This window comes from Cryptomeria japonica, chromosome 2, assembly GCF_030272615.1.
Source record: "Cryptomeria japonica chromosome 2, Sugi_1.0, whole genome shotgun sequence".
In the NCBI taxonomy this organism is placed as follows: Eukaryota; Viridiplantae; Streptophyta; class Pinopsida; order Cupressales; family Cupressaceae; genus Cryptomeria; species Cryptomeria japonica.
In genome coordinates this window covers 620808391-620836018 of record NC_081406.1, presented here as the reverse complement: position 1 = coordinate 620836018, position 27628 = coordinate 620808391, and the positions used below count along the sequence as shown (strand labels likewise).

Here is a 27628-nt window from a genome sequence, read left to right as displayed (position 1 = left end):
ACAACAAGCAGTAAGGGGACCACCAAAGAAATTAACACCAAAGAAGAAACAACAACATGTTACTCCTTCTTTAGATGATTTATTGAATGAGATAATTGATGATGGAAATTTGGCCAATGTACACCAACTGTATAACACATTTAATGATTCAGACAAGGAAAGCATTGAGAACAATATAATTTTACATTTGGACATATATAAAAAGGTTTTAATTGAAGTTGTGGATGACTTACCCAATGATCTATATAGGAGATTGGAAGCAAAAAGGATTGCAATAATGGAATTAGTTAAGAAACTAAAAGTTGAGAAACTTCTAGTTGTACAACCTGTGAATTCAAAAGAAGAAATTGATGAATTAATCTCTGAGGCTAACCGATCTATTTTTGCCAGTGGATATCGGCAAGTAAGTTTAATGGCAGGAAGAGTAAAAGAGATTGCAGATGAAACTGCTGATAACTAGGATATTTTCTTTGTGGAGAAAGAAAAACAAGAGGAAATGAACCGGCCAAAGAAAACATTTAAAGTGTATCAAAAGGATAAGGACAAGGGCAAAGGTAAAATTGGCGGTATTCTGAACATCAAGATCACTGACAATTTACCGCCACCTTTGGATACTGCACCGGTACATACTGATGATCCATCGGTTATTAACACTGAAGGTGTTACACATGATGACACTAATCCTGAATCTGAGATATTATTCACCATGAATGTGGATACTTAGGAAGTGAATATTGTTGTAGATAAGGACAATGCAGAGGTTAAGGAAGACAATGTTGACTGTGGCAACATGGCTGAGAAACCGGTAGAGACTGTTGAAGTTGAGATACCAACCCAAACAGAGCAATCATTAGAAACAGAGAAACCTACTGAAGGAATAGATGCTGGTACAGGGCCACCAGAGACTGAGATACCGACAGAACTTACAGAGAAACCTACTAAGGCAGAGGTACATATTGAGACAAAGAAACCGACATTAACTGAGACATCAAAACAGTCTGTGAAACCCTTGCTAGTTGAGATGCAAACACAGACTGATCCACCGGAGGTAAACACAAGTAAAATGGTTACAATTAATGGAAGCACATAGGTAATAAAGGCAATTGGTGAGACTTCTCGCACTTCAAGTGAATTCAGACCTACAAATGTTACAGAGGTACTCTTGGATTCAATCAAAAAGATAACAGATTGCAATGTTTTGGCCTACAAGGCAATTGATAACATTGTACCTATTCTTAAATTGATTGCACCCAATTGTAACATAGATCGTATTAAGGATTCTTTAGGCAAATTGGACACATTGTCCAAATTTATTGTTGACAATGTAATAACGGTTGATAAAGTGAATGAGGACACAATAAAGGACAGCGTTGAAAAGGAAAAGAACAAATTCTTTGATGACACCATAAAGAAGTGCACTGAACACCTGAATACATTATTACCGGCACTGAACTCTACTATTTTGGAGTACAAAGAGCTATACAGGGAAACATGCAAACCTCACCTTCTCACAGAGGACATAGACAAGGAGGTCAGTAACACACAAAAGGAAATTGATGACATAGCAGATAACATAATTGGTTCATCTGGTCACATATCAATTGTTGAGCAAGAAATGGCAGGTTTTGAAGAAAAATTAGAGAAACTTGAAAGAGAAAAGGCAAGGATAAGGTCTAATGTCAGAGAGCTTAAAAATAAGCTTGGTCCTAAGTTGGACAATCTTATTTCCCAGAGAATAGAAATATCTAAGGCATTACTTCAGGGAGAACGATCACCGGAAGATCACATGCATTATCTCACCGGCACGATCCAACAAACTGAGGCAACTTTGAAAGACAGCAAAAGGTTTATGCAGAGTTTGAATTTGGTTTTGGCAGATATCTTTCAGATTGTAACCAACTGTTACAGACTTTGAGGTGAATTTTTGCACTCATTTGACTATTTTTGACAACCTTTGTCATTGGTGTCAAAGGGGGAGTAGTGGAGAGAAAAATACTTCTTCAGAGGAGATCATTTGCTCAGGGGAAGCACATCTTTTTGGAAACTTTTTTTTGGAACAGTTTTTTTTAATTTTTCTCATGAGTGTTGTCATTAATGTCAAAGGGGGAGATTGTTGGCATTCTACACTCTTATGAGAATAGTTGATGTTGTCATTGATGGCAACTAACTGGCAAACTTCTGTCAAGCCACCGGCAGTGACCGGCACTGGCAATAGACTTCTATATACACCGGTAGGCACTTCACCGGCAGTGGCAATAATGCATATCGGCACTCAAGCCAACATGGAATAAACTTTGTTTATTATTTTATATTGTAATTATCTTTTGTAAAAGCCGACATGGCATATTGTAAAAGACTCATATATATGCATGAGATCTTATAGGTCATTTTGTAAGAGAGGATGATATTTTGATATAGTTGATAGCGAAGGTTTTGGTAATAGACTAAGCTTAAACCGGTACTGAATCTAACATAGTTGATGTTGATCTGAAGCAGTACATTGTATTGGATTTTGATAATCCATTTTGTAAGTCAATGAGACTTTTGTTTTGTGATTGAGCAATGAGCTCTAGGTTGCTAGCCTTCCTACATGTGCATGCCCCTCATTGTAAGTAATATTTATTCATTGGCCAGTGAGTGAATATTGTGGGTCACAAATCCCACCGAGGTTTTTCCCACACCGGGTTTCCTCGTTAAATATCTTGTGTTATGGTGTGTTCTCTATGTTGTCTCTATTATTCTTATTTGCTGCATTAATTCTTATTTACCGGTACACTGTTGTGGGATACAAAGTTAATAAATTTAAATATTCTGGAAACCAGTAAGACACTGATTCGATTAGAATTAGGGATAAAGTTAGAGTTAGACTTAGACTTAGAATTAGGATAAGGGTTAAGTTTAGGGATAGAGGTAGATTTAGGGTGAATTAGAGGTATAGTTCGAGTTAAGAGTTTGGGAGGCAATTAGGATTAGGTTTAGATTATTATTATAGTTAACATTAGGGAACACTTAAGGTTAAGATAGATTTAGGGTTAATTATATGAGAGGAAAAGAAAATTTGGAGGAAAAGACATGTTAGGGATGAGAAGTCCAACATGCATATTATGATTAAAAAGTTTGAAACTTCAAAAAAGGGCTTAGAAAAAAGTGCATTTTTGCTAAAGTATGTCAAAGATGACAAATCTAACAGGGTTGCCAAGATGAGAAATACTAACATTTTAAAAAAAAAATAGTGGGAAAAAGTGGACTTTAAGTAAAATGCATGCTAGGGATAACAAGTCAGGCATAGATGTCACAATGAGAAATTTAAACTTTGGAAGAGGTTGAGAGGGGAAGAGTTGACTTTGAGGGAAAGACATACCTTGTATGGAAAATTTTAATAAACACGTCAAGATAAGAAATGTTGAAACGCTAAAAAAGGGGCTTAGAAGGAAAAAGTAGAGTTCCAATGATAGGCATGCAAAACCAACACAAGAAATTCTAACATTCTGAATTAATTTCTATTCATTTGTATTTAGATTTTTATATTTTTTAATCAATTCATTTACATTAAAAAAAGTTATCACTAATAAATGCAATTTTTACATTATGTGATTTTGTACCTCCAATAGATCATTCAAAGTATACATTACTATCGACATTACTATTGCACCTTGTTTTGGTGCAAGTGCTAGTTTTTATAGAATAGTGATGTGTTTTATAGGGACTCACTCCTGAGAGTTGAATAACAAAATATAGATTGCTAAAGCCGACATCAAAAAGCTACCGAGCAGCATCACAAAAAGGAATATAACAAAAGAAAACAACTGCTCAGCTACTAACCAGCCATAGAGCATATTGAGCTGCCATGGCTCCCAAGTCATTCACGATGAGACAAATGCCAATCTCCACGGAATCCTTTAAGCGCAATCCAGAAGATAATATGAAGGGTAAGAGTTTTGTGACCTAACTCTTTGTACTATGATCTCATGTGAGTGGGCATACAAACTGTTGTTAAGGTTTTAGACATTTGTTCTAATGACACCAATTCAAGACTCAAGGATGCCTCAGAAGACACCACGACTACTTTTAAGTTTATTATGAACAAAACAAATTACAAGAAAGATGGTAACAGTGCATAAAATCACTTTACTTTAAGTACATTAGACAAGAATGACTCAAAAAAGATAAGGCACCAAGACACCATGTTAGAAACTATAATATTGTATCACAAAACTGAATCTGAGAAGTTGGATGTGTTAATAGATATCTATCCGATGATCTCTCATTATCAACCTATCCTATGACAGAATAATCACAGTACACTAATGTAAAAGTGTGGAAGAGAAAGGGACATCTTGGCTGTGCGAAGTAGCATAATCATTTGTCTTCATTCAACTCATTTCCTTTGTTTTAAACATTCTTAATAAATGTTACATAACAGCTATGCAATACAAAGCTGACAATGTGATGAGATAGAAAATAATGTGAAGTAATGCCAATCATTTGCCTTCATTCTAACTCATTTCCTTTGTTTTGAACATTCTTAATAAATGCTACCGAACAGCTATACAATATAAAGCTGGCAACGTGATGAAGATACAATATAACGTTAAGTAATACCACTGCGCCATGAGCAAAGTGGATGATTCTACTAGATTATTTGGAGAAGCTGACCGTCCCTCTAGATGCCTATTTCTCAAAAAGAAAAAATAACTAACGACATTTTGAAAAAATAACTAAGTGATGAATATTAACTTTTATTGTACTTTTTTTTATCATTTTTTTTACCACTAAAATTGTGTTGAACTTTCGGCAGGTTCTAGCCCTGAAGCATTAATTATTATTAAATATGCAAAATGAAATTTTCATTTTTTTTTTTACAGTTGTCTCATTTTTCTTAGCAATTTGAGAGTGCCTCTAGTCGTCCTCTTTTTAGTATTCAAATGAATTCTACATCATATACCAACAAGGACACTTGAAAACGTTTCAGCTGTGTGTTGTACCCAAAACTTCATTACCTTCCAATTGCATTGTTAAACGCCATTTTCCAATAATAATGAACCAAAAAACATATCATTTATAAGTCAGAGTAAGCTCTATTAATTACAATTAGAATTGCTGTCATCGTCTACTGACAGCCTCAGACTTATCTCCATTTTGTAAAGGATTACTTGAACTGACTTCTACCTCTGTCGTTGACCCTAAACCAACTGAAAAAGAAACTGATGAAGGAATGCTACCAAGTTCAGCCACATGTAACACCTTGCCAAGATGAGAAACAGGCTCAGTCTGCTGGGTTGTTTTCATCGACATTGCTGCCTCTTTTGAATACTGCATGGCTGTTAAGATAAGGGAATGCCGCTGAGATAAGTTCCTTCAAGAAAAAACACATGAACTTGCATGACAACTTTGTAAGAACAGAAATCAATCCAATGAAAACATCTCAAAATACAAACCTCTTGCTTGTCCCACATCAATAATTGTCTTGAGACAGTCACGAAACTCTGACAATATCACTCGTTCTTGTTCAGCAAAACATTGGGTTGGATGATGACTATAAGTCCTCCTACAACCATTTAACGGTGAAGATGGAGCCGTAAAGAAAGCATCTTGTTCATCACACATCAAAGCCAAAGTGCCAGGGGACATGGCCCTTTGTTTATGACAATTTTCACTATCAAATTTTGCATTCTCAACCCCATCACAGGACGATATTCCAGGATCTACCTTATCTCCTTGATTGCACTCGAATCTATCATCTCCATTTTGTTCTTTGGGGTTCTCATCTTTACTCGATGATGCAGAGAACACTTTTTTGTTTGTCAGATTGCATCCTCCTTGCTTATCCAAAATCCCACTTTCCATACTTGTTTGAGCTGTTAATTCAAACATCAAATCCATTATGACAGCAAGAACTCCAATTTAACCACCAAAAAAATTAAAAAACAAAATCAAACTATGCAACCTCCATAGAACAGCATACATTGTGTTTAAAACGAACATAGTAAAATTAAGTCAAAAAAGAATTACACTCTCAGACAGCATCTATTAAATTTTGGATTGTGTTCAAACTTCAAACCAAGTAAGTTAAAATTAAGTTTAAGAAAGAATATGCTTTTTTTCAGACAGGACTCTGGATTTTGAAGAAACCCACAAAACTTTAAACTACTCTTTAGAAATGATGAGGCATGAGATTACCTCCACAAGCATTAGCAGCTTCTCTGGAAGCTATGACCAGAAGTTTACAGAGACCTTTAACAGTCTCTGGCTGAACAACATCAGCCAAAAGAGACCTTCACAACATGACCTTAAATTCTGTTAGTATTCTAACTTACAAAGCATGGTTCTAAAATATATTTGGTCAACCAAACAAGATCAACCATGACATGCACCTGTAAATGATTTTAGATGACGGAATCCCAAAAGCTGCAGCATCATTGTGGTTTGAATGAGAAGAATTTGAAGTATTTCCTGTAGGAGAGATTTTTTTTACAGTGCTGACCTGTTAAATTACACGAAAAAATAACTATCAAGTGAGTGAAGGCCACTTTGTGTTCCATATCATGTGACAAGTGCAGCAATGAGATAAATCTGGCATCCAAAAAGCAACTTCTATCACAATGCTCCTCCATACAAAGGTCTCATCAAAATGCTCAAAAAAGGAGTAAATCAGACATTTTTACCTGTACAGCTTCATAAGAAGCATGCTCTGCTGCTTGTCCACACTGAAATTCCAGAGTTTTCCTCTTTTTGCTAGGAGAAGGAAGCGAAGACCCTATAGATCTGTTTGTTCCAGCAATAGAAGCACTGAATGGCAGTTGTGTACAGTTTAAGCTTGCAGCACTATCTCTGAGATAGTGAGCCCTTTGTTTTTCACAGCTTTCATTATTCTTACAATCCATGCATTTACAAATTTCTGAGCAGAAATTATTTTGTTGGAAACATTCACAATAGTTCTTCAAGCATCCAGTTTTCTTGCAATGACACCCTTTATTATATTTACTTGGACTGGATTGCTCTCCCATAATTACCTGATTTTAAAAGACAAGCATTCGGGGGTACAAGCATTAGGAATGCCCTAAGAAAACAAAAACAAATAAAAGGCATAAGAAGATTCCCCACTGATGCATTTCTTTTAAAACAAGAACTTCAGCTACTCTATTGACTTCAGACCCATTTTTAGCCAGTTAGCTTTCAGGCATACTTAGAAGAAAAAGTATGGAACCCTTTTAACTGTTTACTGTACCGAATAGTTCTGGTTAACAACTGTCGACTAGATTATCAACCAATCAATGAGCTATATTATACACCTAGACGTTATAAAACGTGAAATGCTCAAGTATTGAGGCATTTTTGGCAATGCAATTTTATATTTTCAGATCAAGTATGCCTTCACAGATATTGGAAAACAGCATTAGGGGTATCTCTGCCAAAGAAAACTCCAAAATTTGACTGAAATTGGGAAACTATTGAGTCCATAATACTGCCAGCCTTTCATTTGTGTGCATTGTCATGCAGTATATGCAATTTATGAAAACACAAACAGCAACTCTCCATCAGAACTACTAGTATAAAAGGATTAAGACACTTTGTATGAGAAATTTAAATAAACTTCCTCAATCACACCCATGTACCAGGGGATATGGAAACTATTATTCATTCTGCCACCTTCACAAGAACTACGAAACACTGGGCCACAGCTGCCTCATCCACAGTAAGTCTTCCCAACATTGTAACTCCACATTGGCTATGCTCATGAAGATGGATTTAACTTTGTTGCAGATGATCACCATTCCCACAAGCTGGATAAAGCCTTGGCATTCCTTGAATTTACCAACCCAGCAAGTCCTTCCAAAACGCAATTTTCTGTTGTATAGGCCTGGCTGCATAAGTCCTTCTAGATAGGCATCCAACTTAATTGATCAAAGACATCAGATTTCCACAGTCCGCAATGATTAGTGCAAGTTATTTCTGGATTCCACTTCATAGTATTTGTTTTGCATCGATGTTTTGGATCACACTGTGATCCATCATCAGGATGATAGAGAGCTGTATGAGAAAAATGGTTGTTTGCAAGCCAAGAGAAGATAAGAAGAGAGGGGGGAGGTAGCACAGCTTTCAAATTTTCAATTTAAAAACCAAGACAAAATATAAGATATAAATACAAATAACAAATAAAATAAGACAATTAAAAATAATATAAATACATATGCATAGCATGACTTATATTTAATGTCCAATAATATGCTGAAGGATAAGATATACCAATGGTAATACCATGTAAGTATAAACAATAAAACTGCTTAATCATCTTATATATCTGTACATAAATATTATTTTATAGAAATGTGAATTTAGCAAAAGCAAAATAACTATAAAATTAGGCAGCATATTTATGTATATGACCTATAAATATGTGACTTCTTTTGCTTTATAGGTCATATACATAAATATGTTGTTACTTCTATTTCTTTTGTTAATTCCACATTTCTGAAAAGTTATGTGCATGTACAGATATATAAGATGCATATGCATTTTTATAGTTGTCATTTACATGGTATTACCATTTTGTATATCTTACCCTTAAGCATATTATTAGACATTAAATATAAGTCATATTTTATTATGCATATGCATATGGATTCATAATATTTTTAGTTGTCTTATTTTATTTGTTATTTGTATTTATATATCATATTTTGTCTTAGTTTTTAAATCTAAACGTTGAATCTCATATTATGCCCAACGGTGCCTTTACTTTTGCTGCTGCATGCTATGAGGTCACATGAGTGACTAGCCACTGGAGATTTGAGCCCCTTGGTGCCTAAGAGGACCCCCTATGTGCCTATAAGGGGGGATGTTTTTTTTCTTTTTGGCATAACTTTCTCATATGGAGGTATTTTTTGCAAACAAGATATTGCCAAAAAGCTGGCTCTATGAATTTTGCAGTGGTGTATGTATTTTCCAGAAATTTTGCTGTTTGTGCCTTTTTTTCAGGGTTGAAGCCAAATCTCATTTTTGTACCTCCGAGCTCATAACTTTGTTGCTCTGGACTCTGATTTTCACGATTCAAGCGGCATCAAGAAGGTATTCAAAAGCACTACGGTTTTGTACATGCACTTTTTGCAGATTTGTTTCCAGAATTTCATTTTGAAGCCAGATTGGTACTTTTCGATACATTATTGTAAATTTGCAAAAAAAATATCAACTTCTCTTGAACAAAGGGGTTAATTGCTTGAATTGTGGGGAGTATTTTGCTGTTCCTCTATTGTACTCTCTAACATTATCATGGATTTGCCCAAAAATGTACTAACTCCATATAACTATCATTAATGGAAATCAAAAATGAAAATTTTGTTGTTGAAATTGACATTGCATAGAATCACATTCGGCACAAATTCAAAATCCACAGGTGCTACAAAAAGAAAAAATGGCTTGATAGAAGAGATGAAGCTCATGGTACTCTCATCATGTTTATTTCTCCTGATTTTAGATATCATGTTGTATCTTGTAAACATCCTAATGGAATTTGGACTACCTTAGAGAGTCTCTCTGGTAAGCTAGATAAGATGAGGAAATTTAAGTTGGAGAATGAACTTATGAGTCTTAATCCTTCAAATTTTGACAATATTCGGGACTTCTTCACAAAATGGTTCTATGGATGCCTTAGGAAGTGCACACAAAATGCCTTCTCTTGATGGTTTTATAGTTCAACTCACAAGGGAACAAGCAAAGTTGGCACACATGGGCACATTGAAGTCTCTAAGGTCACAGGTTCTTCTTGCAAAAGATCCTAATCCAAAGGCTTCAAGTGGCAAAGGTAAGAAACAAAATAAAGATTCTTGAGTCTAATGAACAAGCTAAGAATTCTCCTTCATAACATATCCTAGAGTCCGCATCCTCCTCCATAGGGGAATCATTTAAAAAAAAGTTGAAATGTGCTTATTGTAAAAGACAAGGACATGATGGGCATAGGTGTTATGATAAGGAGGTTGATGAACTTACGCACCTTCAAAAGAACAACATCCCGCTGCCCTCATCATTGTCTCCTCCTTCAACATCACAATCAACAACATCTTCATCATCACAATCAAGGACCATAGGAGCTTCACATGGCTTTCATAAAATGAAAGGTAAAGCACTCTTGGCCTCTACAATTCTTGAACATGGGAGATAGCTTCTTGATTCAAGAGCATCATATGGCATCTTCTAAGGATATGTTTTCTTTTGAGCCTTGTAATTCTCCTAATCTATTGATGAGTAACAACACATAAATGAAGGTTTGTGGGAAAGGTTCTATTGATATGGGAGAGGGAACCTTTAATGATGTACTTTGTGTACCCTCCTCGCCATCTATAATCTCCTTTCTGTTTATCAAATTGCTCATTGTGGACAAGGTAAACCAATTGAGTTCACTTCTGATTATGTATACATTAGGGACATAGAGACTAGAGAGATCATTGCTACAAGGGTGGTTGATCATTCATCCCAGCTGTATTATTTTTCTCATTTTGCTCCTAATGATGATAATGTTCTTTTGACTGATTTACACACCCTTTCATCAAGAGTGAATCATGTTTGTGAGAAGAAGTCCGGTCACTTGAATCTTGGCATTCTTGAGACTAGTGTTGAGCTTCCTACTCTCTACCTCCTGCTTCTTCAGCTTTCAGTGCTTCTCTTCTGCAGATTGATCATAGAGTTTCAGATCTTGCTTTGTTGGACGAGTACTTGACAGGTTTTTCAGACTGGTTTGTGGAGTCTCATACTGCAGATTTGGGAGACACACTTGAGGGGTGTTCCCTCCTCTTTGATGACAGTTCAGCACAACTGTTATTGCATCTCGATTTTCTTTGGAGATTGAAATTCACGAGATTTCTCCTTCTCTTGATTTGTCACATTACTTGGTTGAGTTTGACCATGATTATGTTGTAACTTATTCAAGCTTGGAGACTCCTAATCAATTTTCAAAGACACATGTTTGGTGACTTACTTCCTCCTTTCAGTTGGACATGGAGTGGCTTCTTCATCATCCTATGGACTTGTTTCTTCCTAAGGGAAGATGTGTTGCTCGTAGGCATTGGATCATCTTTTATTTTCAGACATACTTCATCAATATTGGAGCTTCTTCATTATGGGGTGATATCTTTTCTCTCTCTTTCCTTCCTATGGGGGGATTCTTGATTGTATATTCATGATGGATGTGATCCTTGGGGGGTATCATTGAGTCTTCCATGCATCATCATTTGTTTGCATCTTTTCTCTCTTTTGGAGGGGAGTTTTGTCCCAATGGTTTTTTTACTTTTCTCCTTTTGTAAGAGATTGCATTTGCATTTTACATGAGGTGCCTAACATGGCCTAGTAGCCAGGACCCATCACCATAATAATCTTGCATATTTGCATAATAATCTACTCCCCAAGTTGCACTTAAGTGGGGGAGTTGGTGTGAATAAGGTTTTGGACCTGCTAAGGTCTTGTGTTTTTGCTAGTGCTTAGCAAGGGACTTATTCACATGACTTGAGTTTACTTAGGTCCTAGGTGTCCTCCTAGAAGATTGATTAGTTGTCACGTGATATTATCTCATGACAACTACTTTTAGTTACCTAGGTCAACACTTAGTTGTCTCATTGCATAGGATTGTGACACAATCTTGTCTAATCCTACCTCTCACCTTGCCTTTATAAGCAAGACCTCTCATAAACATTTTAATGTCCATTGTAATATTCAATCAATCTTGCATCGTTGAAGCAAGCTATCCTTGCCATTCACTCTTGTGGAAGTTACTTTGGTCTTGCAAGGATTCTGGGGGTGTTGAAGAGTCACCTATCTACTCCTACATAGAAGACCAAACTTCTCCTTAGAAGACCAAACTTCTCCTCAAAAACATGATTCACACTTGATGATTTGAGTATGAAAATCAATCAATGAACATTATCATCATTAAGAGCAAAATGAGAAAAAGAATACAAACCAAATGAATGATCAATCATCCCAATGGCAGTGATTTCTTTGGTCTCCAAATCCCTAATGTATATGGAATCAAGTGTGAACTCAATTGTTTTACCTTGTCCACTGCAATTTGATAGACAAAAAGGAGATTCGATGACAAGGATGGAACTCAAAGCACATCATTAAAAGTGCCTTCTCCTATGTTAATGGAACTTTTCCCTCACACACGCATGTACGTCTTGTTACCCATCAAAATGTTAGGTCAATTACAAGGCTCAAAAGAACACAACATTCTCATGGATGATGCCATATGATGAAATGCTCCTGAACCAAGAAGCCACCTCCTAGATTCAAAACTTGTAAAGGCCAAGAGTGCTTTACTCATGCTGAACTATGTAGCTATAGGTGGTGCAGATTGTGATATTGAAGAAGGGGACATTGATGAAGGTAATGGAATGTTGTGCTTCTAAAGAAGATTAGTCAACTCGTCAATCTTGTTTCCATAGCACTAGTGCTCACTATGTCCAATCCTTTTGCAATATGCACATTTTAACATCTTCTTAGATGATTCCCTTTAGAAGAGGAAGTGGACTCAAGGGTGCTATGTGAAAATGATTCCTTTGCTTGCTCATTTCACTTGGAGTCCTTATTATTCTGCTTCTTACCTTTGCCCCCTGAAGCCTTTGGATCTTTTGCAAGAAGAGCTTGAGATTTGGAAGACTTCCGTTTGCCCATGTGTACCAACTTGGCTTATTCTCTTGTGAGTTGAGCTGCAAATCCATCAAAAGAAGGCATTTTGTGTGCAGTACCTAAAGCATCCAAAGTAGCATAAAATGTAGAAACAAAAACTGAATAATTAGGACCTAGATTAAGCAAGTATGAAAAGAATCAATTGTTCATCCTCTTTGTTAACTCCAAATCAGAAAATTATAGTCTAATAGGATTGAGCTTGGTGAAAAAGTCTTGAATATTGTCAAAATCTAAAGGATTAAGACCCATAAGTTCATTCAACAACTTAAATCTTCTCATTTTAACTGGCTTACAAAAGGGACTTTCCAAGGTAGTTCAAATTTCATTAGGTGTAGTACAATATGCAACATGATACCTAAGATTTGAAGAAATGGACAAAATTAGAGTACCGAGGGCTTCATTTCTCCTATCAAACCATTTTCTTTTTTTCTGCAGCTCCTGTTGGTTGTGGATCTGTCAAAGGTGAATCTTTGCAACTTCAATTTTGACAATAAACCTGCATTTGTGATTTAAATTCATGATAGTTATATGGAGTAAAAAGTACAATTTTTGCCAGATACATGATTAAATCAGAAAGTACAATAGAGGAACAACAAATTACCACTCACAATACAAGCAATTAACACCTTTTTTCAAGAGAAAATTCTAATTTTTTATAGCTTAACAATAAGATATGCCAAATTACCAAATCTGACTTCAAACTAAAATTCTAAGTATCTAGAAAAAAATCTACAAAAAGTGCATGTGTAAATCTAAAGTGCTCCTAAATACCTTTTTGATGCCGCAAGAATCACAAAAAACGAAGTTTGGAGCAAAACAATATGAGCTCGAAGGCTTAAAAGCTTGATCTAACTTCAAACTGGAAAAAACAAGTATCAATTGACAAATTTTGAAAGAATAATCTATACCACTGTAAAATTCATATTTCATTTTCAAAAAATGGCCTCTATTAGTGAAATTTATTGCAATTTGAGAAAAATAGCCTATTTGTTTATTGGGGGCAAAAATTTAGGTACTTGAGTTATCAATCCCCAGTTGCAAATGTAACCATTGCTGCAAATAGAGGGAAAAAAAGCGCCACCGCTTGGGCAACGAGTAGCAACAATGGTGATGATGAGCTAGCGAGGGTAGTGGTGGCAGACAACAGCTCCCATGCATCACTCAACCAAACCTCGAGGCTTCCACTTGCTTTAAGTCCTCGCCGCTAGCTAATAAGACCACGAACTCAAAACCTAGAGCCCAACAAAAAAATTTAAACAACAATTTTAAAAAAATATTAGAATATTTGTGACCTACTAGTTTTGCAAGCAATGACGTGACTGATACACCCTTATTTGCCCATTAATTTCTACGACTAGCTTTTTCCGACCGTTAGCATCTATTTTTCCTATGCATTTATTGTACATTACCATGTCACAAAGGTTATAGCTTATGTTGGCTCAATCTTATGATCATTATCCCCAATGTTGTGTCGATCCACTTATGGTTTTGTGCCATTGTTAGGGTTTTCCATGCTAGGCTATCAATTGCATCTGGTTAGTATAATCCCTATTTTGGCTTGAGTTGTGTACTTGGATATGTATTTTATAGGTCACCTGAATTTGCCAAGGTCCAATGTACTGTTGTTTGGTTAATGTGTAAGTTGGTTTCTTTGTAGTTTGAATAAAAGACACTTCCAATTTCTTCTGTGTGTAGGACTTGGTTTAGTTTGTATTAAAAATGCTCTCCAGAATCCATATACTCTCCAAGATGTCACTTCAAGCTCACTCTGCATCCAAGCTTCTAGTACTCTTTTGCCCTTGTAACTATACCAATCTGCATTTGCCTACTTCCCCCATCTATGTGTCTTTGAGCCCCTGCCTTTTTTCAGCTATGATCCATTTCTTTTTTTCCAAATATTAAAAGAGCTATTTTCATTTACATAAGGGTTAATTTATTTACCTAAGAATTATTTTATAGTTAAACTTACTTGAGTTATTTTATGTTACTTTAGAACTATATAAGACTCAAAATTATTTTTATTTACTTAAGACACATTTTACAGCTATAGTTTTTTTTTAAATATACGTCACTGTGTTTTAGTTTTTTGTTGACATGATCACACCATTCCAGCCCACCCCTTCTTGCCAGTATACTTATGCCTCTCAGCATAATAAAATTGACAAATATTTTTGAAACTTAGGATTAAGAAGTTATTCTAATCCCAATCTCTACATCAAAATTAATAATGATGACACAGTTATCCTGATTATCTATGTTAATAATCTTGCCATCACCAAAAGCAGGGCCAATAACATCCACTAGGTGAAATCTTGATGTCCTCCATTATTGTTTAGGTTTAGAATTTTGGCAACTTGATCGTGTTATTTTATTTTGCAATGTAAGTGTGCCAAAGCATTTTTGGGAAAGCTCAGGATGACCAAGTGTAATACAACATCTGCACTTAGGAAGTTGGGATAAACCTCTCAACTGACACTAAGTCACCACCAATCAATAAATAAATGTATTTTCGGTGGTAGTTTGATTCACAAAAGCAATTATTATCAGGAAAAAATCACAATCAAATCTAAAATCACAATCAAATCTAAAACCAATGTTTTCCCATCTAGAATCACTGATTTTTCAATAGATCACAAAATGTGGTTTTTTTAACCTATTTTTACTGACAAAATCATGATTTTTTTATGATAAAATCTGCAACAAATTGAATATTCCAAATTTCTAGTAATTTATTCCAATTGTTTCTGTGGCACATCTTTTTGTTTACATAGCAATTTTTTTGTCATTTACAGGGATGTTTTAGAGATTTCAGAGCTTTTTTCAGGCTCCACAACCCATGCAAGACCATACACATTGAGCAGCAGCTATGTCTTCACACCTCTACCATTTGTCTTCCCCATGACGCTGCCACATGCGCTGTTCTCCACCTTTTAATCAACACCATTAATGACTTAATTGCAGAACACCTTGGCCTCATTATCTTCAAATTTCTTTAAAAAGACTCCAATTAAATCAATTAAAGAATTCGCAATGGCTATATTTCTCAAACTAAAGATCTCAGCACGCCTGTGCCTTTATTACTGCTATGGAAATTTTAAACCGGTAAACTAATAAATACTTGTAAATCGTAGATCGACCAAACTGCCATCTGTCTTTTTCTATAGATTACAATTAGTAGTACTGATGTTTGCAGCTGAAACTAATACGAATTAATTTGCCATTGCTTAAAGATGGTGTTTTGTGGTTTATTTTCTTGAATTGACACCAGACCTCAAATTTGGCATGGACAATGTCTGTCAAATAAAAAGTTATGGCTGTCAAAACACAATTATTGTCGTTTTATATGTTGATCAGAATTTTGAACTATTGTACAAACTGAATTTCTAATTATTACGAAACTATACACTTTCTATATGCATTACTTGTGTTAATATCAGCACTTTATTAAAATAAATAAATATTACAGATTACACTGCAACACTAAAATCTGTATGTCATGTTTTATGTCCTTTTTTTTTTTAACGCCAGTGGTATCCTCACGACCCAGCCCAGCACCCAATGTGCCTTACCTTGGGCTTACTTATTGCCAAGTTGGGGTCAGGAAGGGGCGAGCTGAGGCGAGACTAGTCCATTGGGGATGTACCAAGCCGCCCGCAAGTCAGGTGCATCGGGTGAGTCCGGGCCTCGGAGTCGAACCCAAGACCAATGGGGAGGAAACCCACAGCCCAAGCCAACTCCGCTACCCGTGCAGGCATGTTTTATGTCCTACTTAAAACAATGTCTCTGTAAACGTTTACAAAGAGTTTGAAAAAATTAATTGTAAACAGGCTTAAACAGTATAAATACAGAGGCAGTTAATCAGCAACCTGAAAATGTCCCAAAATTCATGGTGTAAGCTCTCATTTCTCTTGTTTTTCTTTTTTGTGCATTTTTTGGATTCTTGATTAGATCCCCCAGCTTTTTCATTAAATTAAATTTTGGTTTGCCAAGTTATCGATGAAAAAGATTTTTGCTACTATAGTTTGTCTTCTCTTACTTCCACTCAACCAAATGCATGTTTTGCAATAAGTTATCTTTTAACATTGGCAAGCTGTAAAACAAGTTCTTCTCTTCATTCAAGGATCAGCTTTGGCATTCTATTCTGCAGATTCTAGGTATAGTGGCTATGGTTGAACTGGTTCAATTGATACTTGCAAATGTATCACTAAATATGTTTTATATTTTTGGTTAATGAGAAAGTTCTGGGCACACCAAGTTACAACATATAAGTACCTTATCTTTCACCGAGACAAAATATAAGGCAGCCATCAATACAAGTTGTGAAGCAATTTAGTTACAAAGGATACTTGCCAATCTTCAACTTAACCAAACTGCACTAACTTCACTCTTATGTGACAATCAAAGTGTGCTCAATATGGTGAAGAACCTAGTTTATCATGCTAGAACCAAGCATATTGCAGACCATCACTATTATTATTGTTCTGCAATAGATCAATAATGAAGACATTTGTCTTTATTATTGTTCTATAGAATGGCATCTGCCAACAAGATGGAAAACTTCACGGTAGAAATTAATTTGTCATAGTTTGTGATAATCTTGGAATTGTATCTGGTTTAGCTATTATGGTACTTGAGCCAAATAGTTGTTTGAGTTTGTTGAAGAATAGGCAATTTGTTATGCCCACTAGAAGCTTGTTATTATCTTGTTGCTAGTAATTGTTTTCTGGTATGTAACTGCCAGCTTATATATAGTGGCATGTTATACAATGCAAATTCACAGCTTGTAATCAAAGTCAAACACATGAAATTGCTTGGTTAAGTGCCATGAAAGAACTCCATATTCTTGTGTTTATGGTAGTTGTAGGAAGTAACCACCCAAGGGTACACCACATTGTCATCTTGAGGATGTCACTCAAAGGTCAGGCATTGGCTACATAACCTTTGACATTCTTATATATCTATGAATATGTGCAACAATTTATGCCACCGCACATGGCCCTAAGGCCAATTTATCAAGAATGTTCTTGGTTTGACTTTGGTATACTCGGTTTCCTTATTAGGCTTAAAACTTTTCTTGTTGAGTTCTTGTGTAAGTATTTTCATCCAAACTTTTTTCTATTGTTTATTGGTGCACTGGAACTTTACCAGCCATGCCAGTAACCTTGATAGGAGAACAGAGGCAGAGTACCCTGTTACCTCCATCCTACAATATGTGGGGGATACACCTTTAGTGGGGATGAAGAGGTTGCTTTTCAAGGCTGCGGCCCATTTATCAGACCACCTCACCCCTCAAATCCCAGGGGTCACCCAGCTATGGCAGCCATAGCCACAACTACATACCCATTGGCCAACTGTAAGTTGTTGTAGCTGCTTCTGGATTAGATTGCATGTATATTTTTCCATCAATGTTTCAGATCACACTCCATGATCCATCATCAGGATGAGGAAGAGCATAAAGAGATTATAATTGGGTTGGTTGCAGACCTGAGCAGCACAAAAAGAAAGGGGAAGGGTGGAGGTAGAAGGTGCACAGAGTACGAGGCTAGGTCAAGAGGGGAGATTTGACCTACACAGAAGAACTAGAAAATAATAAACTAATTAATAGATGAAAGATAAAATAAATTAAAAAGACAAAAAGATCCTGATGATAATAAATTATATTTCTTGACCAAATACACAACACTGTCCTGAACTATACAAACTTCTTAAAAACTTCTCTAACCAAATTGACATTGACAATTTTAAAGTGAGCATTGAAATAATATTCTTCAGAAAATAGCTTGCTGATTTATGGAGATATTTTGACTTGGCAAACAACTGTGGTTATTGAATATCTTTAAAGTTTAAACTCTAAGTCTCTAGCAACAGTAACATGCACAATAGGCTACTTTAAATATAACCCCACTCTATTACAAACAAACAAAAAAATTCACAGTAGAGTTATAACAATACATTATATTTATACCCCTCTTTTAAAAAAAAAAAACATTATATTTATAAGTTTTAACTTTAACCAAATAAGCATGAAATGGAAAAGACCCTTACAATTTCAAGCAGCTGGAATTTTTGCAGCTACACTGCTTTGATTTCTTTCTATAATTGACCTTGTAATCAATCACTGACCCTGACAATGACTCTCTTGGAGAGCCTTGCTTTCTGATCAAATTCAACAGAAAAACAAGGAGTTATGAAAAGAAAAATGCAAAACAAGAAAATTCTTCAGCTGCTATTTAGCCTCAAAATTCAATGGGAATTATGGTAAAAGCTGCATCATATACAGAGTCAAAAAGAAAGTAACCCCATAATCCAACTCTTTAAACATGCCCTTTAATAAAAAATAATCTTCCACATCAGTCGAAAACAATTACATTAGAAGCAGATTGACATAGTGATAATACCAACAGTATCCAAACTAGCATAACTGACCTACGCAAACTTAAAAACTGCATATGTACTGGCTCTGATGAGAATACTGTCACTTTTAATAGCACATTCAATGGTATCTAGAGTTATGAGCCTGACATGTCCAGTAAGAACAGTAAAGTAAGTAATTGTCACTAGATTTTGATGTTTTGCAGTTTTACAAGTCCAAAAAAGAACAAGCTTCCTCAAAATACAAGTAATTAAATCCTAATTCCTCCAATTTTATGTCACAAAATTCTAAGCAATTATAACTTGTCAGTTGTCCAATATCAAGGTATTTTCAAGATACTTAAAACTTTCCTAGTAATATGAATGCTACATTCTACATGGCAACTTTGTCCATATTGTACATGAGGTTTTCACAACCCGTTAGATTGAACAGAAGAGCTTCTGGAAAAACTGTGTATCTTGTTTTTATCATCATTTTGGATCTCATGCTGTTGATGAATCACAGAGTGTGATCTGAAATGAGATACACAGTTTTTTCCAGAAGCTCTTCCTTTCAACTTTGTCCCTTGTTATTGCTTCCATGTATTTTCAAGAAATTCCCTATCTGATATTGACATTGACATAAACTCATAAGTGCCAAAGAATTGTGGCATTATAATTTTCAGAATACAATTGGGTTCAAGGAAAGAAAGTACATCATACTGTAGAAACCTCAAAGAGAATCGTACGTACCCCTAGTTATTTTAACTATCAAGATAAGCGACTCTTAAAGCACAGGATTTCTTATACTTCACCTAGTAGCTATATCACAAAACAGTAAATTTAGTTCAAATTTTAACAATATATTTCATAAAACTATCTCATAAGAAATTTAAATGAATGAACTTGCAATACTTGTAACAGTTAATCACTTACTTCTATCTTACCCCTTCCTGCCCGTTAACCGTGCCCTATTTGGAGACCACTAGCAGTTTGACCCCTACGGTTTCCCAAACCTGCAGTGAATCCACAAGGGTTCTGTTATCCCAAAAGCTTGCACCCTTGCTGAGCTATCAACTCAGCAATCTTGTGAAACATGGAAACAACCCCAAAGTGTGGGACCTTGCGCAAGGGGGTTGAATCTCCGGAGAAGGCCGGCTTCCTTCTCAATCCAAGTGCAAGTGTTGAACCAACTCAACATTCCAAATCTTACTTCTAAACCTATCCAAACAGCTTGCAGAGGAAAAGGGAAGAAAGAAATGCTTAAAATGAAAGGAGGTGATGCACCAAGATAAGAGATGTTTCTCTCCCCACCCAGAGATGACACAAAGAATCAATAGAAATACCTAGGAGAGACACAAAGAATCAATAGAAATGACCCCAAAGCATGTATGGAGGTTAGAATTTGCTAAATGTCAAAGGGGAGAAGATTTCCCACAAGTCACACTCAAAAATAAATTAACACAGCATATATGAGAGAAGAGCCACAAAACATACACCTATGATGAAGGTAAGGAAACATACACAGCATGCATAAGTTGAAGGAAGGTGTTGACGTGTTTTTTGACAGTGTCGAACAAAGAATAAAGTTACCAACGGTCACCTTACCCTCTCTTGATCAAAATTAGTCCGTAAGCTAAGATTGCACAAAAGTTCAAATGGCTAATTCCAAGGTTCCTCCAATGCGTGGACGTGACTCAGTTGATTGATGGGTTTGCTGTTAACCCAAGGGGCCTTACGTGTGTTCAATTGAAGATAATAAACTCATGCAAGCTCAAGGATTTCTATAAGGATGATTTGCAATGAAAACCCTAATTTTGGATTTTTTGATTTTCGAATTATGCAAAAAGTAAATGAGAGTAGGGTAGAGAGAACTATGCTAAAGCTAATCTAATCCTAAGAACAGGAGACGGGATCACTATTATTCCACCGTCATTGAGTTTCCTTACGAACAATGCCTCAATTGCACTGATGATTTCCTCCTACACCCCTCTGATGGAATCTTTCAAAGTTAAGGACTCTATGCACTCGTGTGGAATCCGCCTAGTCCATACCACTAGCCTCTTACTGATTGTAAGTGTGCCCTGTGTGGTCAACTGGCATTGAATGAGCTTAATCTCAAATTGTTATGCGTCTATTGTTCATGCATTAACTTGAATGTTGATCAGTGTCTGATGGTGTAACGATTTGAACATATTCGAAGCATCCCTTAGAAGATTGCACTGAGTTGGTGTCGGATTGTTCAACTTGATGGTGAGACCCAACCCAGTAGGAGTCCACCTAGTCGTTCATCTACCTTCTTACATTCTAGGTCTTAGATTAGATTCTCTAAACCCTGTATCTTTTGATATTTCTTTATTTCTCAGTGAGTAGTTAGGACTCAAAATCCAGCAGATTAAACGTTCAAGCAATCAAATGTAAGTCCCCTTGTGATTCCAGCATAATCACATCACACCAACAAAGCTTATCCACACGTAGAGACCCTACATATGAGAACCTTCGAGTTATTTCGATTGATCCTTAGGCAAATCTTCAGCATTCGAATAACTTTGTTCAAGAGAGAATAAGATACCTTGGTATTTTATTCTATGTTCGCATGTGCATAAAAAACACATCAACACTCGGTTGGATCAATTTCTCTTTCTGGTTCCCTCCTCAGCCTTCCTATCAACCAATCTGGAGCGGGAATGGAGTGACTATGAACTTCTACGTGTTCCTGCTCCTGTGATTCTTCTTCCATTTCGCCAAGGATGACTTCCACGAAGCTATCCTGACGAGTCTCTTCCTGGTGGGGGAGACTTTCTTGTCTTTGACTTCTTGGCTGATTGGTCCATGTGAAGCATTGATGCTGATTATATCTGGTGCCAGAGTGTTTTCTGGAGGTGGACCTGCTGGATGTGCAAACATCTCTACTTCCTGTAAACTCGAGGAACTCGCTGGTGAATGCTCCCTTTCTAACCTTGCCCTCTTTTGCAAAGGTTCTTCCTGTTGGACTTCTTGTTGAACCTCCTGTGGAACTTCTTGCTGAATATCTTTCTTCCTTGCCGTCCTTGGTCTCTTTGGGGCACTTTTCCCTTTATCAATCCGGACTTCCCCTCCTGCCTAGGCCTGTGAAGAGCGTTCGGTTGCTTCACTGTGGGAATCTAGACTTCCCATTAGCTGATATGTCAAATGAGCATTCCTTTCTGCCAACTTCCTTCTCTGTCGGTCAATCCAATGCGTAGTGAATTTCAGCACTGGTCTAGCCAAGACATTCAAATTATCAATTTCTGGCTCTAACCAATCTGGCAACTAAATGGGCTGATCTTTTACTTTCTCAAATTCAGGTTGCACCAAATCTAAATCCTCCTTCACCTGATCTGGCACCTGGTAAATTTCACTTAACCTGACGGTGTCAAGGAGCAATCTGGAATGCATTTTCTTCCAGACCACAAGGTCATCCTCGGCACCTGCCCAATAATCTTCTAAGTGAAACTTGTGTATGAATTTCACGCCACCAACCTTCCTGATTTGGCGGTAAGGATCATACTGGGCCCTGGATGTATAAAATGGCAGGCGATAGAATGGCAATTCCCCTGCTGTACTCTCAACGGCCTCCAAGCCTGGGCATATTTCCATGAAGTCACCTAGGACAACTGGGAATTCAATTGATTGCTTCTTCTTCTGTAATTGATCATAGGTTGTTAACTGTCTCATGAGCTCCAGCAATATGAGCTTGTCTGATGGATACCTTGGCAACTTGTATGACTGGAATGAGAATCCTTGCGTCCTGATGTAGGTGAATTTAGGAAATTGCAAGAACGTAGCTCCATACTTGTGGACCAAGGCACTTGCTTGTGGCGACACCCTTACATGCAACTTTTGATGTATAAGCCGTGTCAAGTACATAGTGAAGGTGTCATTCGCCAACTCGTAAGAACTAACATTGTGAAGATGCAGCTGGGTATAACACTCATGTACTTTCAGTTGTGCTGGTCGGCAACCCATGATTCCACTTGCTGGCAAGCCATCAAATCCTCCCCTTCGCGCAAGCATATAGATTAAGTAGGAGCTCATGAAGAAGGACTGGGACTTTCTTTCTTTTAAGTTTTTTAGCTATTCGTGCAAGTAATGACTAATCAATCTGGCCCAATCAACTAGCCCATTTGCATTCATGATCTCGCCTATGTAGAAGAACATCCAAGTTTCAAAGTTCACGAAATGTGAACACCCCATTACTCTGCTCACCATCTTTATCAAGTCCACATACTCCTGCTTGAACTCAAAGATAGTGAGAGTCTTTGGCATCTTGGAGGCATGCATCCTAGGCTTCAGCAACCACTGTTTATTAATCAAATCAGCACACCTGGCAGGACTTGCTTCATATACTGCCTTAGCTTCGTTGCTGGTCCTGTATGTCATGGAATAGTGTGAAGGAATTCCGAAAGCCTCACCAATTGACTCCGGAGTCAAAGTCGCTAGCAACTTGCCATCTGACGTTGAAATTGTCTTCCGCTCCGGATTATAATGTTCTACACACTCCAGAATCAAGTCTGGATACTGAATAGCAAGGGGAAAACCAGCTACCGCAACAATTCCGCTCTTGACAATTTTGACAACTGTTGGTGATGGACTATGCCTTGCTGTCCCGAACATTCTGATCTTGAATGTGCTCAAATTTGTATCGCTGATTTCCTCCCATCTGGAATTCATCTGGGAACGAGGAAGGAAACCTCTCATCTCTGCCTGGAGAGGGTGGCTGCCTTGCTTGATTCTGCCTTGAGCCTTGCTTGACTCCGCCATCCTGAAAAGTACCTAGGAAATGATGAAAAGACTAAGTATGACCTCTCTTCACTTCTCCAATTCTTTTTTCTTGAATCCTGCACGTGACAAATGAAATGCCTCTCCATGTTTATATAGAATCCTTCAAATCGTACTGCTAAGTTAGGAGGCATCAATTTTAGCAATTGAATTTATGATGCATCATACTTTCCCAATCACTGCGCCATGCAAAAGAAACTTCCCTTGTGAGTGAGTTCGAATTTGGAAGTTTCATTAAATGCACTAAGTTATGCGTCATACTTGGAAGATTCTCTTCGCCAACTCATTAACTTCCACTCTTTCAAATTTTGGAGGGAAATTGAAAGATTCTTTAATATTTGCTTGATTTTCATTCTAACTTGTTGTCTTCTGCTTCTGAAGGAATTTTCACGCCCTTTTCAACATCCCCTATTTTTTAGGGATCCTCCTAAAATTTTGGAGCCAAGTTCATTGGATAGAGAAATTCCCCACGATTCTGAATCTATTAAATTTTCCACATTCTGATAAGACTCGATGTCAAAAAAAATAGAAAATTCAAGAATTTTCCCGGGGGGATTTTTACTTTTCATTCCTCCTTGACCCCTAGACCTTCATGCCTTAGACAAATTTTCAATTTTCAGGCTTAAGCATGGAATTCACTGTCTTGGAATTTGATCATTTTCCATGCCTTAATCATTTAGGAGCACATCTATGCATGGGCCTGGATTCCACTTGGGAAGAAAAATTCATGCTTTTCACACTTTCCATGACTAGCTAGGCCTGGCGCCTTCATCATGCCTTGGGCGGAATTGCACTGAAGGCAAGGAATTCACAATTTTGTCCATTTTCCATGACACTTCACTCCTAGCACCCTCCTTTCATCTTGGGCGCTAACTTGCACTGCAAGAGGAATTTCTCATTTTGGAGTTCTTCCTTGACTCCTTGGGTTTGGCGCCATGACCTCCTCCTAGGCGCTAATTCTTCATGAGGGAGGAATTCACACTTTTTTCCTTCCTTCCAATCATTCTTCAATTTGGCGCCTTCCTTTACTTCCAAGCGGTATTTGGACTTGATCAAGGATTCACTAATTTCCCTACGCATTCCAAGAACTCTTCAATCTGGCGCCCTTCATAGTGTCCAAGCGCCATATCACCTAGGAGGAGGAATTCACAATTTTGTCCATTTTCCATGACACTTCACTCCGAACGCCTTCCTTTCATCTTAGGTGCTAACTTGCACTGAGGGAGGAATTTCATTGAATGTTGAATCCTCCATGAGACTTCCATTTTGGCGCCCTCCTGAGGATTTGGGCGGAATTTGACTATGGCCAAGGATTTCATCACTTGTCCTATTTTCCATGCTCATGCCATTTTAGTGCCTATCCTTGACCTAGGGTGCAAATTTGCCTTAGAGGAGGAATTCAAGAGTTTTTGTGAATTCCAAGGCAACCTGATTTCAGCACCCAACTCCATTTCATAGCGCTATTTCACCTTTGGCATGTATTCTCGCAATTTTCCATCTCTCCATGCATGTTTCATTTTGGCCCCTGATCTTGGCTTGGGGCGGATTTTTACTGTGAAGGAGGAATTCAACCTTTTATGCTTCTTCCGGACTTGGATTGAGTTTTTGAGTTTCTTCCGGATTTGGGATGATTTCTCAGACTTAGACAAAATTCTCGAGCTTTCCACTTCAGGAATGGCCTTCCAGCACTTAACCATTTTCTGACTCTCCTTGTTTGCTTTCTAACTTTCCGAAATTAGAAGTAGTCGCAAATGCTTGATCTTTGTCACCTTGCCCGAATAGTCCTGTCAGAACAAACTTTCCAAAAATAACCATGGTAAGTTTGATTTTTGGCAAAATGACGACATTTCGAGACTCAATAAAATCCCTAAAAAATAGGAACTTTCTAAAAATAGAAAGTTGCTCCATTTTGGCTCAAATTTTACTGGGAGGTTCCTTGAAGGGTCCTGATTCCAGTTGTATGTTTAGTTTCTTCAAAACCCTAACAGAAACCCCTAAAATCTAGGACAAAAGGCAGAAACCCTAAAAAAGACAAAACAAGCCCTAGACCAAATTCGCTCAAACGAAAAGTAGACCAAATCAAAATTACCCTCAAACACTTGCAAAGCGGAGAGACTGATATGAAGTCTTCATTCAAGGTGAAGATGTTTCTTTTGGCATTAGGGATGATGTGCCTGAGCTTGAATGTTTCACTTGGGACCAACATACCAAGTTTGATGACGTTGAGCAACAACATGTTGGTCATGACAACAGTCTTTTGGTTGCTCAACTTGACCATATACCCGAGCTTCAAAGTTTCCAATTTGATGTGTCTGAAGAGCCCCCTTGTGGTGGCCAAGACGGAGATATGGTATACTTCTCATCACCATGTGAATTCGAGTCCTTTTCTTTTGGTTTCAACTCACGCCAAGAGGAGGTTGGCTATTGTGGAAAAAACGATGCCCCCTTGTATAAAAGAGATGCCTTCTCTTTTGCAAGGAATAGTTCTTTTGATGATAGCCAACTCCTAAAATACTCCCCCCTTGCTACTATGTGTATGCTTCATGCATCCCTGGATGTCTCAGGTGGCTATTTTCTATGGCTTCCCTATGATGGCAAGGTGAATGGCGAAGTGTTCTTTCAGCACATGAGTAGTATGTGTGATCTAATGCATGCATACAAGAGATTTTAACAATTGCAGCTAGATGATGAAGGTAACAATGGTATGAGGGGGACGAGCTCCTTCAAAAAGTTCCTCTTTGACAAAGGCAAAAGCATCAGTTGCCTCTTATCGTAACAATGTAAATATTAGTTAGGTTTCTTGTTTTCCAAGAAGTGCATGAGCATAGGCTGTTCCCCTTCAGAATGGCTGATCTTGATCCTTTGCAGGTTACAAAGGAGAGAGTTTTCTTCTTTCTTGCAGTAGTGACTCTGTGCCCAATGGATGCTCAAGCTTCTGGACTTCATGCTTAGCACGCAAGCATCCAGCAAAGGTCGCCAAAAATGTTGTCATTTTATGACACCCTTGGTCCATCAGTGAGAACCGATCAGAGATGCTATCCATGGACCAGTGCTGCCCCAATTGATCAAAGAGAAAAGCAGTAGAATTATGAAGTGTGAAGTGTTGTCTTGCTGGAACTCCGGAGCCCCCAAGTTCCCACGTTCCTAAGTCTTCTATTCCTCTTCCCCAGAACTCCGGAACCCCTAGGTTCCCAAGTTCCTAAGTCTTCTCTTCCTCAATCCCAGAACTTCAGAACCCCCAGATTCCCAAGTTCCTAAGTCCTCTTCCTCAACCCCGTAACTCTGGAACCCCCAGGTTCCCAAATTCCCAAGTCCTCAACCTCAAAACTCTGGAACCCTGTTGTGACCATTTCACACATCGCCCCATTAGAATGGGGACCCCCTCTTCTTGCTTTAGGTTTTGCTTTCCTTTTGCTTGTTTTTCTCTCTGCTTTCTGGGTTTTTGAGTGAGTGAGTGGTTTGACTGGGGAAGGCTAGATTAAGGCTAATCTCTGGAGCTAGTTTTAGGGTTTCTTTCAAGCTGAGTCTAGCCTTGTTTTTGGGAGTTGTTAGTCGTCTGCCTGGAGCCTTAAGTTTGCCATAATGAAGCATGCTTTTCAGGAGAGTCAAGTGGGTTAGATCAGCGAACAGGGTGAATAGGTCTCAGGTCAGGTCAGGTCTAGATTGAAGATTTTCTTGTCAGAGTCCTATTTGTTTCCAGGTCTGAGTCAGTTAAGCAGAGTCAGTTAAGCAAGGGAGTTGATATGATCAAGTTTGATGGAGAATGAAGTAAACCAAGGTAAGACCTGGCCTGGAATCT

The 27628-nt window shown here is 37.5% G+C and overlaps 1 protein-coding gene across 1 annotated transcript in view; it reads right to left on the bottom strand.

Annotated features, from left to right (window-relative positions):
• Positions 1-4975: 4975 nt before the first annotated feature.
• Positions 4976-27628, bottom strand: part of LOC131078683 (protein tesmin/TSO1-like CXC 5) — a 71772-nt gene continuing 49119 nt past the window's right edge. Inside the window, exons 3-7 of the mRNA XM_058016441.2 lie at positions 6666-7013; positions 6375-6484; positions 6181-6275; positions 5439-5858; positions 4976-5321 (exon numbers count right to left, since the gene is read on the bottom strand). Of these exons, the coding sequence (XP_057872424.2) occupies positions 5104-5321; positions 5439-5858; positions 6181-6275; positions 6375-6484; positions 6666-7007 (1185 nt within the window). The 5' untranslated portion in view covers positions 7008-7013 and the 3' untranslated portion in view covers positions 4976-5103. The remainder of the gene's footprint in view (positions 5322-5438; positions 5859-6180; positions 6276-6374; positions 6485-6665; positions 7014-27628) is intronic.